The sequence below is a fragment of the Saccopteryx leptura genome, chromosome 1 (assembly GCF_036850995.1).
Source record: "Saccopteryx leptura isolate mSacLep1 chromosome 1, mSacLep1_pri_phased_curated, whole genome shotgun sequence".
NCBI lineage: Eukaryota > Metazoa > Chordata > Mammalia > Chiroptera > Emballonuridae > Saccopteryx > Saccopteryx leptura.
In genome coordinates, this window is record NC_089503.1 from 140,702,458 (window position 1) to 140,716,999 (window position 14,542).

A 14,542-nucleotide genomic window follows, 5' to 3' on the forward strand; every position below is an offset into this window, starting at 1 on the left:
CTATAGTCTTACTACAGAAGACTCTGTGGGAAGACCAGGCAGCTGCACGAGGAGTTGCTGAAAAATGGAGGCAAACTGTATGGAGTTTGGGGCTTTTATGGAACTGCTGTCATCTCTAAGCAGGAGGAAACTGATCCTTATACACAGATTGGCCCCTCCCACCCTACCCAGGCACAGAAAAACACTGACACAAACAGCTAAAATAGCAGTAGCTGCAGACAGCTGGTTACAAACAATGATTGTCAACCCAAGAAGATCTAGAACCAACACAACTGGTAGCTGGTGGCAGACAGCACCAACACTAGACTCAGCTAGCTACACAAGCAGCACACCCAAAAGAGGAATCTAACAGACACAATGGAGAATAAATATGCCTGACAGGACAGACATTGCACAGTGTGTAATACACATGATCAAGGTTGACCCTTGAAGCCAGCTAGTCTGAAGGGATAACCATACCCATGAAAGGATTGACTGCATCTAATACTCACATATAACAAGAGGGAAAATAGTACCCTCATGAATCATTCCTAGAGCAAGGCAAGGAAAAGAGGTGGCCTAGAGGTCAGTACCACTGAGCCCATCTTCTTCATAAAGACAGCACAACAAATTTCAAAGTCAGACAGCACTACCTAATACACAGACAAAATGAGCAGACAAAGAAATGTGACCAAAATGAATCAACAAAAGAAATCCCCAGAAAAAGAACTAAATGAAATGGAAGTAACCAAACTACCAGACACAGAGTATAAAATAATGAATTGTATGATGCTCAAGGATCTTAGAGCAACAATAGATGGTCATAATGAGAACCTAAATAAAGAGAAAGCAAACATCAAAAAGAACATTGAAATCATAAAAAAGAACCAGTCAGAAATGACAAATATAATATCAGAAATGAAGACTGCACTAGAAGGAATCAACAGCAAGCTGAATGAAGCAGAGGATCAAATCAGAAATTTAGAAGACAAGATAAACAAAAGCACAGAAACAGAGCAGCAACATGAAAAGAGGCAGAAAAAAGACTGAGGAAACTCTAAGAAACCTCTGTGACAGCATGAAGAGAAACAACATCCTCATCACACAGGTTCCTGAAGGAGAAGAGAATGAACAAGGGATAGAGAACCTGTTTGAAGAAATCATAGCCGGGAATTTCCCTAAAATGATGAAGGAAATAGTCACACAAATTCAGGAAGCACAGACAGTCCCATTAAAGAAGAACCCAAGGAGGCCTACACCAAGACACATCATAATTAAATGCCTAAGTTAAGAGACAAAGAAAGAATACTAAAATCTGCAAGAGAAAAGCAGTTAATTACTACAGAAGAGCCCCCATAAGGATGGCATTGTACTTCCCAACAGAAACACTTGACGCCAGAAGGAATTGGCAAGAAATACTCAAAGTGATGCAAAACAAGAACCTACTACCAAGACTACTTTGTGCAGCAAGGCTATCATTTAAAATTGAAGGAGAAATAAAAAGCTTGCCAGATAAACAAACAACAACAAAAAGAAATTCATTACAAGCAAACCAGTACTGCAAGAAATAATAAGAAGCCTGCTATAAAAAGTGCAAAGGAAAATAAGAAATCAGGAAAAAGAGGATTGTAGATTTAAAGAATAAAATGGCAATAAATAAGAACATATCAATAATAACCTTACATGTAAATGGATTAAATGCTCCAATCAAACGAAATAGGATACCTGCATGGATAAGAAAACAGAACCCATATATATGCTGTCTACAAGAGACCCACCTCAGAGCAAGATACACATTGACTGAAAGTGAAGAGATGGAAAAAAGTATTTCATGCAAATAGAAACGAATAAAAAAAAAGCTGGTGTAGCAATACTTATATCTGCAAAATAGCTTTTAAAACAAAGGCCACAGTAAGGGATAAGGTCACTACATAATGATAAAGAGAGCAATCCAACAAGAGGATATAACCATTGTAAATATTTATGTTCCAAATATAGAAGCACCTAAATATATAAAGTATATTTTGATAGACATAAAGGGCGAGATTGACAGCAATACTATAATAGTAAGGGATTTTAATACCCCACTAACATCAATGGATAGATTCTCCAGACAGAGAATTAACAAAGAAACAGCAGCTTTAAATGACACACTAGATCAACTGGATTTAATTGGTATCTTCACAATCTTTCAACCCAAAGCAGCAGAATATACATTCTTTTCAAGTGCTCACAGTACATTCTCTAGGATAGACCACATGTTAGGACACAAAACAAGTCAGTAAATTTAAGAAGACTGATATCATATCAAGCATCTCTGATCACAGTGGCATGAAACTAGAAACCAACTACAACAGAAAAACTGAAAAAACATTCAAACACTTGGAAGCTACATAAATAAAGCATGCTATTAAATAACAAATCTGTTATCGAGTTCAAGGAAGAAATCAAAATTTTTCTTGAAACATAAAAATGAACATACAACAATCCAAAATCTATGGGACACAGCAAAAGCAGTCCTGAGAGGGGAAGTTCATAGCATTACCGACATACCTTAAGAAACAAGAAAAAGCTCAAATAAACAACTTAACCCTGTATCTAAAAGAACTAGAAAAAAAAACAAGAAATAAAGCTCAAAGGAAGTAGAAGGAAGTAAATAATAAAGATCAGAGCAGAAATAAATGACATAGAGGCTAAAAAACAATAGGAAAAGATCAATGAAACCAAGAGCTGGTTCTTTGAATAGATAAACAAGATTGATGAACCTTTAACCAGACTCATCAAGAAAAAAAAGAGAGAGGACTCAAATAAAATTACAAATGAAAGTGGAGAAGTAACAACTGACACTGCAGAAATACAAAGGATTGTAAGAAAATACTATGAAGATCTATATGCCTTTTCCGCCTGCCTCCCCCCCCCCCCCCCGAGCGCCACTCTGGCTGCACTGTGCTCCCTCTGAGCTCCGGGCTCCCACTAAGCCAGCGCCGCCGTCGTCTCCTTCCAGCCGCAATCATGATCATCTACCGGGACCTCATCAGCCATGATGAGATGTTCTCCGATATCTACAAGATCCGGGAGATCGCAGATGGGCTCTGCCTGAAGGTAGAGGGGAAGATGGTCAGTAGGACAGAGGGTAACATTGATGACTCACTTATTGGTGGAAATGCCTCCGCTGAAGGCCCCGATGGCAACGGTACCGAAAGCACAGTAATCATGAGTGTTGATATTGTCATGAATCATCATTTGCAGGAAACCAGCTTCACAAAAGAAGTCTACAAGAAGTACATCAAGGATTACATGAAATCAATCAAAGGAAAACTTGAAGAACAGAGACCAGAAAGAGTAAAGCCTTTTATGACAGGGGCTGCAGAACAAATCAAGCACATCCTTGCCAATTTCAAAAACTACCAGTTCTTTATTGGTGAAAACATGAATCCAGATGGCATGGTTGCTCTACTGGACTACCATGAGGATAGTGTGACCCCATATATGATTTTCTTTAAGGATGGTTTAGAAATGGAAAAATGTTAACAAATTTGGCAATTTGGATCTATCACCTGTCATCATAACTGGCTGCTGCTTTTCATCACACCAGGACTAGGACAAATGGGACTGATGTTATCTTGAGCTCTTCATTATTTTGACCTCGATTGATTTGGAGTGGAGGCATTGTTTTTAAGAAAAAACATGTCATGTAGGTTGTCTAAAAATAAAATGCATTTAAACTCAAAAGAAAAAAAAGATCTATATGCCAAAAATTTGGACAGACCTGAAGATAGCAGCAGAGTAGGCAGACGCACAGACTCCCAGCTCACACCACTGAACTGGATTACAAACTAATTTATGAATAATCAGCGTGAAAAACCAACTCTGGACTACAAGAACAGCTCTCAAAAACCAAGGAGCAAAGGAGAAGCCACAACAAACCTGGTAGGGAGCGCTTGAATCTCCCCTGCTTCTGGGAACAAGGGGGGGGGGCGGTAAGGCTGAGAGCCCAGAAGAGCTCTCACTCCAAGGAAAAAAGGAGAAAATACTGCTCACAGCCACTTCCCTGGCAACCAGGGGACGAGGTTTGTTGAAAGGGCTGGCTTGTCTTCCAAAAAGAAAGGGAAGAGAGAGAGACAGATGGTGAGGGGCAGAGGAATGCAGGAGACGACCTGAAAAGCTGACTCATCCAGTGCTGGAGGCAGCCATAGCTGTGGGAAAGGCTGATCCTTCCACAAAACAAAAGTCTGAAGTGCTTCAGGGTCACACATCTCCAGACATCTCTCCAGCTCCAATCAGCACAACAAGACACAGCTGAAAATAAGAAGTGGGGAGGAGGGGCTGTAGCTCAGGTCTCCAAGGTGATCTGAGATACACCTCCCTCTACTGAAGCTGAGAAAACACCCTGCCCCCAGAGAGAATAACTAGAAGAAGAGGCCTTCAGAGTCTCAGGTTATAGCCACCGCATTCCTGGATACAGTTTCAAATAAGCCCCCTGCTGAGATCAGTAAACAAGACAATCACCTGTTAAGAAAACAAACAATCAAGACTTCAAAGCGGCCCAAATCCAAATGTGGATTATTACAAATAATAGCTGATGCCAACCCAAGAAGATCTAGAAATAACACAATTGAAAACTGGAGGCAGACAACACCAAGCCTAGACTCCACCAGCTCTACAAACAAAACACCCAAACACACAGACATAATGAGAAGACAGAGAAGTGCAATCCAAATGAAACCACAAGAGAAACATCCAGGAAATAAACTGAGTGATATGGAAATAACCAAACTTCTGGATGCGGAGTTCAAAATAATGATTGTAAGGATGCTTAGGAATCTTAGAACAACAATGGATGGTCATTACAAACACCTAAATAAAGAAATAGCAAGTATAAAAAAGGATATTGAAATATTAAAAAGTAATCAGTCAGAGATGAGAAATACAATATCAGAAATGAAGACCACAATGGAAGGAATTAAAAACCGGATGGATGGAGCTGAGGATCGAATCAGTGAGTTGGAGGACAAGTGGAATGAAGGCATGAAAGCAGAGAAGAAAAAAGAAAAGAGACTCAAAAAGTCTGAGGAAACTCAGAGAGCTCTGTGACAACATGAAGAGAAATAACATCCACATCATAGGGGTTCCTGAAGAAGAAGAGAAAGAACAAGGGATAGAGACTTTGTTTAATCATATCATAGCTAAAAAATTCCCTAAATTAATGCAGGAGAAACTCTCACAAGTTCAAGAAGCACAGAGAACTTCATTAAAGAGAAAACCAAGGAAACCTACACCAAGACACATCATAATTAAAATACCAAAGCTAAGTGATAAAGAGAAAATATTAAAAGCTGCTAGAGAAAAAAAGGTTATCCCCTACAAAGGAGCCCCCATAAGGATGGCATCAGACTTCTCAACAGAAACACTTGAGGCCAGAAGGGAATGGCAAGAAATATTCAAAGTAATTCAGAACAAGAACCTACAACCAAGACTACTTTATCCAGCAAGGCTATCATTTAAATTTGAAGGAGAAATAAAAAGCTTCACAGACAAAAAAACAAACAAAAAAAAACTCAAGGAATTCATTACAACCAAACCAATGCTGCAGGAAATGTTAAGGGGCCTGTTGTAAACAGATCAAAGTGGGAAAAGAATATAGCAAAAAAGGAATACAGCTTTAAAGAATAAAATGGCAATAAATAATTACATATCAATAATAACCTTAAATGTAAATGAATTAAATGATCCAATCAAAAGACATAGGGTAGCTGCATGGATAAGAAAACAGGACCCATACATATGCTGTCTACAAGAGACACACCTTAAAACAAAAGATGCAAAAGGGATGGAAAAAAACATTTCATGCAAATGGAAATGAAAAAAAAGCTGGGGTAGCAATACTTATATCAGACAAAATGGACTTTAAAGGAAAGGATATAGTAAGAGATAAAGAAGGCCACTACATAATGATAAAGGGAGCAATCCAACAGGAAGATATAACCATCATAAATATCTATGCACCTAATATAGGAGCACCTAAATATATAAAGCAGACTTTGATGGATATAAAGGGTAAAATCAACAGCAATAGTAGGGGATTTCAATACCCCACTAACATCACTAGATAGATCCTTAAGAAAGAAAATTAACAAAGAAACAGCAGACTTAAAGGACACACTAGATCAACTCGATTTAATAGATATCTTCAGAACCTTTCACCCTAAAGCAGCAGAATATACCTTCTTTTCCAGTGCTCATGGTACATTTTCTAGGATAGACCACATGTTAGGACACAAGAGTGGTCTCAGCAAATTTAAGAAGATTGAAATCATATCAAGCACTTTCTCTGATCACAATGGCATAAAACTAGAAATGAACCACAACAGAAAAACTCATTAATTCTCAAACACATGGGAACTAAATAGCAGGTTGTTAAATAACGAATCGATTAAGAATGAGATCAAAGAAGAAATAAAAAAATTCCTAGAAACGAATGATAATGAGCATACAACAACTCAAAATTTATGGGACACAGCTAAAAGAGTACTGAGAGGGAAGTTCATAGCATTACAGGCACACTTTAAGAAGCTAGAAAAAGCTTAAATAAACAACTTAACCCTGCATCTAAAAGAAGTAGAAAAAGAACTGCAAATAAAGCCCAAATGTAGTAGAAGGAAGGAAATAATAAAGATCAGAGAAGAAATAAATGACATGGAGGCTAAAGAAACAATACAAAGGATCAATGAAACTAGGAGCTGGTTCTTTGAAAAGGTAAACAAGATTGATGAACCTTTAACCAGACTCACCAAGAAAAAAAGAGAGAGGACTCAAATAAATAAAATTAGAAATGAGAGTGGAGAAATAACAACTGACACAATAGAAATACAAAATATTGTAAGAAAACACTATGAAGAACTGTACACCAAAAAACTAGACAACCTAGATGAAATGGACAAATTCTTTGAAATATATCATCTTCCAAAAATCAATCTGGAAGAATCAGAAAACCTAAACAGACCAATTACACCAAATGAGATCGAAACAGTTATCAAAAAACTCCCAACAAAGAAAAGTCCTGGGCCAGATGGCTTCACAAGTGAATTCTACCAAATATCAAAGAAGAACTAACTCCTATCCTTCTCAAGCTATTTCAAAAAATTCAAGAGGAAGGAAGACTTCCAAGCTCCTTTTATGAGGTGAGCATAATTCTGATTCCAAAACCAGGCAAAGACAACACAAAGAAAGAAAATTATAGGCCAATATCCCCGATGAATTTAAATGCTAAAATCCTCAACAAAATATTAGCAAACCGGATCCAACAATATATGGAAGAAATCATACACCATGATCAAGTGGGATTTGTTCTGGGGAGGCAAGGCTGGTACAATATTTGCAAATCAATCAATGTGATTCATCACATAAACAAAAGGAAAGAAAAAAATGACATGATAATATCAATAGATGCAGAAAAAGCATTTGATAAAATCCAGCACTCATTCATGATCAAAACTCTCAACAAAGTGGGAATACAGGGAACATACCTCAACATGATAATAACCATCTATGACAAATCCACAGCCTACATCATACTCAATGGGCAAAAATTAAAAGCAATCCCCTTAAGATCAGGAGCAAGGCAAGGGTGCCCACCTTTCACAACTCTTATTCAACATAGTACTGGATTCCTAGCCACAACAATCAGACAAGAAGAAGAAATAAAAGGCATTGAAGTTGGAAAAGAAGAAGTAAAACTATCATTATTTTCAGATGATATGATATTGTATATAGAAAACCCTAAAGTTTCAGTCAAAAAACTACTGGACCTGATAAATGAATTCAGGTATGTGGCAGGATATAAAATTAATACTCAGAAATCAGAGGCATTTTTATACACCAACAATGAACAGTTAGAAAGAGAAATTAAGGAAACAATTCACTATTACAAACAAAAAAATTAAGTACCTAGGAGTAAATTTAACCAAGGAGACTAAAGACTTGTACTTGGAAAATTATAAAACATTGATAAAAGAAATCAAGGAAGATACAAACAAGTGGAAGCATATACTTAATGCCCCGGATGGGCAGAGCATCGCCCCTTGGTGGGCGTGCCAGGTGTATCCTGGTCGGGCGCATGCGGGAGTCTGTCTGACTGCCTCCCCGTTTCCAGCTTCAGAAAAATACAAAAAAAAAAAGTCTATATTACCCAAAGCAATTTATAAATTCAATGCAATACCAATTAAAATACCAATGACATACTTCAACGATATAGATAACATATTCCAAAAATTTATATGGAACTAAAAAAGAACACGAATAGCCTCAGCAATCTTAAAAAAGAAGAATAAAGTGGGAGGTATCACACTTCCTGATATCAAGTTATAGTACAAGGCCATTGTACTCAAAACAGACTGGTACTGGCATAAGAACAGGCATATAGACCAATGGAACAGAATAGAGAACCCAGAAATAAACCCACAGCTCTATAGACAACTGATATTTGACAAAGGGGTAAGGGCATACAGTGGAGTAAAGACAACCTTTTTAATAAATGGTGTTGGGAAAATTGGACAGCTACCTGCAAAAAAAAACAACTAGACAACCAACTTACACCATTCACAAAAATAAACTCAAAATGGATAAAAGACTTAAATGTAAGCCATGAAACTATAGCATCTTAGAAGAAAACATTGGCAGTAAGCTCTCCGACATCTCTGACAGCAATATATGTCCTGATTTGCTGATTTATGTCCACGGGCAAGTGAAATAAAAGACAGAATAAACAAATGGGACTATATCAAACTAAAAAGCTTTTGCACAGCCAAACAATAACAGAATAAAAAAGACAAACTACACAATGGGAGAACATATTCGACAGTATGTCTGATAAGGGGTTAATAACCAAAATTTATAAAGAACTTGTAAAACTCAACACCAGGAAGACAAACAATCCAATCCAAAAATGGGCAAAAGAAATGAATAGACACTTCTCCAAACAGGACATACAGATGGCCAATAGGCATATGAAAAAATGCTCAACATCACTAATCATTAGAGAAATGCAAATTAAAACCACAATGAAATATCACCTCACACCAGTCAGAATGACGCTCATCAACAAAACAACAGAGAATAAGTCAGGGGTCCCCAAACTATGGCCCGTGGGCCACATGCGGCCCCCTGAGGCCATTTATCCAGCCCCCACCACACTTCTGGAAGGGGCACCTGTTTCATTGGTGGCCAGTGAGAGGAGCATAGTTCACATTGAAATACTGGTCAGTTTGTTGATTTAAATTTACTTGTTCTTTATTTTAAATATTGTATGTGTTCCCGTTTTGTTTTTTTACTTAAAAATAAGATATGTGCAGTGTGTATAGGGATTTGTTCATAGATTTTTTAATACTCTGTCCCTCCAACTGTCTGAGGGACAGAGAACTGGCCCCCTATGTAAAAAGTTTGGGGACCCCTGGAATGAGTGATGGCGAGGATGTGGAGAAATGGGAACCCTCTTGCACTGCTGGTGGGAATGCAGACTGGTGCAGCCTCTGTGGAAAACAGTATGGAGATTCCTCAAAAAATTAAAAATTGAACTGCCTTTTGGCCCTGGCCGGTTGGCTCAGTGGTAGAGCGTCAGCCTGGCGTGCAGAAGTCCCGGGTTCAATTCCCGGCCAGGGCACACAGGAGAAGCACCCATCTGCTTCTCCACCCCTCTCCCTCTCCTTCCTTTCTGTCTCTCTCTTCCCCTCCTGCAGCAAGGCTCCATTGGAGCAAAGATGGCCCGGGCGCTGGGGATGGCTCCTTGGCCTCTGCCCCAGGCGCTGGAGTGGCTCTGGCCACAACAGAGCGACACCCTGGAGGGGCAGAGCATCGCCCCCTGGTGGGCAGAGCGTCGCCCCCTGGTGGGCATGCCAGGTGGATTCCGGTCTGGCGCATGCGGGAGTCTGTTGGACTGTCTCTCCCCATTTCCAGCTTCAGAAAAATACAAAAAAAAAAAAAATTGAACTGCCTTTTTACCCAGCTATTCCAGTTTTAGGAATATACCCTAAGAACACCAAAGAACTGTTCCAAAAGGAGAAATGCACCCCCATGTTTGTGGCAGCATTATTCACAATTGCGAAGATCTGGAAACAGCCCAAGTGTCCATCAGTGGACGACTGGATTAAAAAGCTTTGGTACATATATACTATGGAATACTACTCAGCCATAAGAAATGATGACATCGGATCATTTACAATAACATGGATGGGCCTTGATAACATTATACGGAGTGAAATAAGTAAATCAGAAAAATCTAAGAACTATATGAATCCATACATAGATGGGACATAAAAATGACACTCAGAGACATGGACAAGAATGTGATGGTAACAGGGGTGGGGTGGGGAGGGGGATAGAAAGGAGAGAGGCGGGTGGGGGGAGGGGAGGGGCACAAATAAAACCAGATAGAAGGTGACGGAAGACAATTTGACTTTGGGTGAGGGGTATGCAACATAATCAAATGTCAAAATAATCTGGAGATGTTTTCTCTGAATGTATGTACCCTGATTTATCAATGTCACTGCATTAAAATTAATAAAAATAAGATAAAAAAAATTTGGACAACCTAGGCGAAATGGATAAATTCATAGAAACATACAATCTTCCAAGACTCAATCTGGAAGAATCAGAAAACCTAAACAGACCTACTACAACAAATGAAATGAAAACAGTTATCAAAAAACTTTCAGCAAACAAAAGTCCTGGTCCAGATGGCTTCACGTCGAATTTTACCAAATATTCAAAGAAGAACTAACACCTATCTTTCTCAAGCTATTTCAAAAAATTTTAGAGGAAGGAAGACTTCCAAACTCTTTTTCTGAGGCAAGCATTATTCTCATTACAAAACAAGTAAAGACACTACAAAGAAAGAAAAGTATAGGCCAATATCCCTGATGAACACTAATGCTAAAATTCTCAACAAAATATTAGCAAACCAGATCCAACACTACATCAAAAAGATCATACATCAAGTGAGATTTATTCTGGGAGACAAGGCTGGTACAATATTTGCAAATCAATAAATGTGATTCATCACATACACAAAAGGAAGGATAAAACATCACATGATTATATCAATAGATGAGAAAAAGCATTCGATAAAATCTAGTACCCATTTATGATCAAAACTCTCAGCAAAGCAGGAATACAGGGAATATACCTCAACATAATAAAGTCCATCTATGACAAACCCACAGCCAACATTACACCCAAAGGGCAGAAATGAAAAGCAATCCCCTTAAGATCTTATTCAACATAGTTCTGGAAGTCCTAGCCACAGCAATGAGACAAGAAGAAGAATAAAAGGCTTCCAAATTGGAAAAGAGGAAGTAAAACTATCATTATTTGCTGATGACCTGATACTGTACATAGAAAACTCTAAAGTCTCAGTCAAAAAACTACTAGACCTGAAAAATGAGTTAGGCAAGTTGGCAGGATATAAAATTAATATTCAGAAATCAGTGGCATTCTTATACACCTACAATAAACTTTCTGAAAAAGAAATTAAGGTAACAATCCACTTCACTATTGCAACAAAAAGAATAAAGTACCTAGGATTAAATTTAACCAAGGAGGTAAAAGACTTGTGCTCAAAATAAGACATTGAAAAAAGAAATCAAGGAAGATACAAACAAGTGAAAGTACATACTGTGTTCATGGATAGGAAGAATAAATATCATTAAAATGTCTATACTACTCAAAGCAATCTATAAATTCAATGTAATGCCTATTAAAATACCAATGGCCTACTTCAAAGATATAGAACAAATATTTCAAAAATTTATTTGTAACCGAAAAAGAATACGAATCACTTCAGCAATCTTGAAAATGAAAAATAAAGTGGGAGGTATCACACTTCTTGATATCAAGTTATACTACAAGGCTATAGTAATCAAAACAGCTTGGTTCTCGCATAAGAACAGGCATACAGATCAATGGAACAGTACAGAGAACCCAGAAATAATCTCACATCTTAATGGTCAATTGATATTTGACAAAGGAGGTAATAGCATATAATGAAGTAAAGACAGTCTCTTTAGCCTGACCAGGCGGTGGCGCAGTGGATAGAGCATCAGACTGGGATTCAGAAGACCCAGGTTCGAGACCCCGAGGTCGCCAGCTTGAACGTGGGTTAATTTGGTTTGAGCAAAAATTCACCAGCTTGGACCCAAGGTCGCTGGCTCAAGCAAGGGGTTACTCAGTCTGCTGAAGGCCCCTGGTCAAGGCACATATGAGAAAGCAATCAATGAACAACTAAGGTGTCGCAATGCGCAACAAAAAACTAATGATTGATGCTTCTTATCTCTCCGTTCCTGTCTGTCTGTCCCTGTCTATCCCTCACTCTGACTCTCTCTCTGTCTCTGTAAAAAAAAAAAAAAAGACAGTCTCTTTAATAAATGGTTTTTGGAAAAGTGGACAGGTATCTGCAAAAAAATGAAACTAGACCACCAACTTACACCATTCACAAAAATAAACTCAAAATGGATAAAAGACTTAAATGTAAGTTGTGAAACCATAAACATCTTGGAAAAAAACATAGGCAGTAAACTCTCCGATATCTCTCATAGCAATATTTTTGCCCAAATATCTCCATGGGCAATTGAAATAAAGGACAAAATAAACGAATGGGACTATAGCAAACTAAAAAGCTTTTGTGCAGCAAAAGACAGCATTAACAAAATAAAAAGACAACCCAAATAATGGGAGATCATATTCACTGATATGTCTGATAAAGGGATAATAACCAAAATTTTTAAAGAACTTCCAAAACTCAACACCAGGAAGGTAAACAGTCCAATTAAAAAGTGGTCAAAGGCCTGACCAGGCGGTGGCGCAGTGCATAGAGCATCGGACTGGGATGTGGAGGACTCAGGTTTGAGACTCCGAGGTCACTAGCTTGAGTGTGGGCTCATCTGGTTTGAGCAAGGCTCACCAGCTTGAACCCAAGGTTGCTGGCTCGAGCAGGGGGTTACTCGGTCTGCTGTAGCCCCACAGTCAAGACACATGTGAGAAAGCAATCAATGAACAACTAAGGTGTCACAACGAAAAACTAATGATTGATGCTTCTCATTTCTCTCTGTTCCTGTCTGTCTGTCTCTATCTATCCCTCTTTCTGACTCTCTCTCTATCTCTGTAAATAAAATAAAATAAAATAAAATATTTTAAAAAAAGTGGTCAAAGGGGCCCTGGCCGGTTGGCTCAGTGGTAGAGCGTCGGCCTGGCATGCAGGAATCCCGGGTTCGATTCCCGGCCAGGGCACACAGGAGAAGCGCTCATCTGTTTCTCCACCCCTCCCCCTTTCCTTCCTCTCTGTCTCTCTCTTTCCCTCCTGCAGCCAAGGCTCCACTGGGGGAAAGTTGCCCTGGGCGCTGAGGATGGCTCTGTGGCCTCTGCCTCAGGCACTATAATGGCTCTGGTTGCAACAGAGTGACGCCCCAGATGGGCAGAGAGCATTTTCCCCTGGTGGGCATGCTGGGTAGATCCTGGTCGGGTGCATGTGGGAGTCTGTCTCACTGCCTCCCCGTTTCCAACTTCAGAAAAATACGCGCGCGCGCACACACACACACACACACACACACACACACGGTCAAAGGAACTGAATAGACACTTCTCCAAAGAGGACATACAAATGGCCAAAAGACTTATGACAAAATGCTCAACATCACTAATCATTAAAGAAATGCAAATTAAAACCACAATGAGATATCACCTCACACCTGTCAGAATGGCGCTCATTAACAAAACAACACAATAAGTGCTGGCGAGGGTGTGGGGAAAAGGGAACCGTCTTGCACTGCTGGTGGGAATGCAGACTTCTCTCTCTGTAAAGTCAGTATATAAAATATTTTAAAAAGAAACAATACAATGGTACATATAAACCATATGGTACTGGTGAAAAACAGACATGTAGACCAATAAAACAGAATCAAGCACCCAGAAACAAACCCTGCATACATGGTCAACAAATATTTGATAAGAAAGCCAAGAATACTCAATAGGGAAAGAATACTCTCTTCAATAAATGGTGTTGGGAAAACTGGATAACCACATGCATAAGAATAAAATTGTATCCCTACCTTTGTCACTCTCAAAGTTTAACTCACAATGGACTAAAGACTTAAACATAAGACCTGAAACCATAAAATTTCTAGAAGAAAAGACAGGGCAAAATTCCTTGACAAGTGTCTTGAAAATGATCTTTTGGATACAACACCTACAGGACAAGCAATAATATAAAAATAAACAAGGTGAACTACATCAAACTAAAAAGTTTTTGCATAGCAAAAATCAATTATTAATAAAATGAAAAGGCAGCCTACAGAATGAGAGCAAACAACTTGTAAATCCTACATTTCATAAGGGGTTAATATCCAAAACGTAAGAAATTCATACAACTCAATGGAAAAAAACAAAAGAAAACAAAAACCCAACCTGATGTTTAGGCAGAAGAAATGAATTGGCCTTGGCTGGTTGGCCCAGCGGTAGAGCGTCGGCCTGGCGTGCAGGGGACCCGGGTTCGATTCCCGGCCAGGGCACATAGGAG

At 38.8% G+C, this 14,542-nt stretch overlaps 1 protein-coding gene across 1 annotated transcript; it reads left to right on the forward strand.

The window, feature by feature from the left end:
* The first annotated feature begins 2,891 nt into the window (after positions 1 to 2,891).
* Positions 2,892 to 3,720, forward strand: LOC136389034 (translationally-controlled tumor protein-like). The gene has a single exon (XM_066360810.1). It carries the CDS (start codon positions 2,992 to 2,994, stop codon positions 3,508 to 3,510), a length of 519 nt encoding a protein of 172 aa, XP_066216907.1. The 5' UTR covers positions 2,892 to 2,991; the 3' UTR covers positions 3,511 to 3,720.
* Positions 3,721 to 14,542: the final 10,822 nt, after the last annotated feature.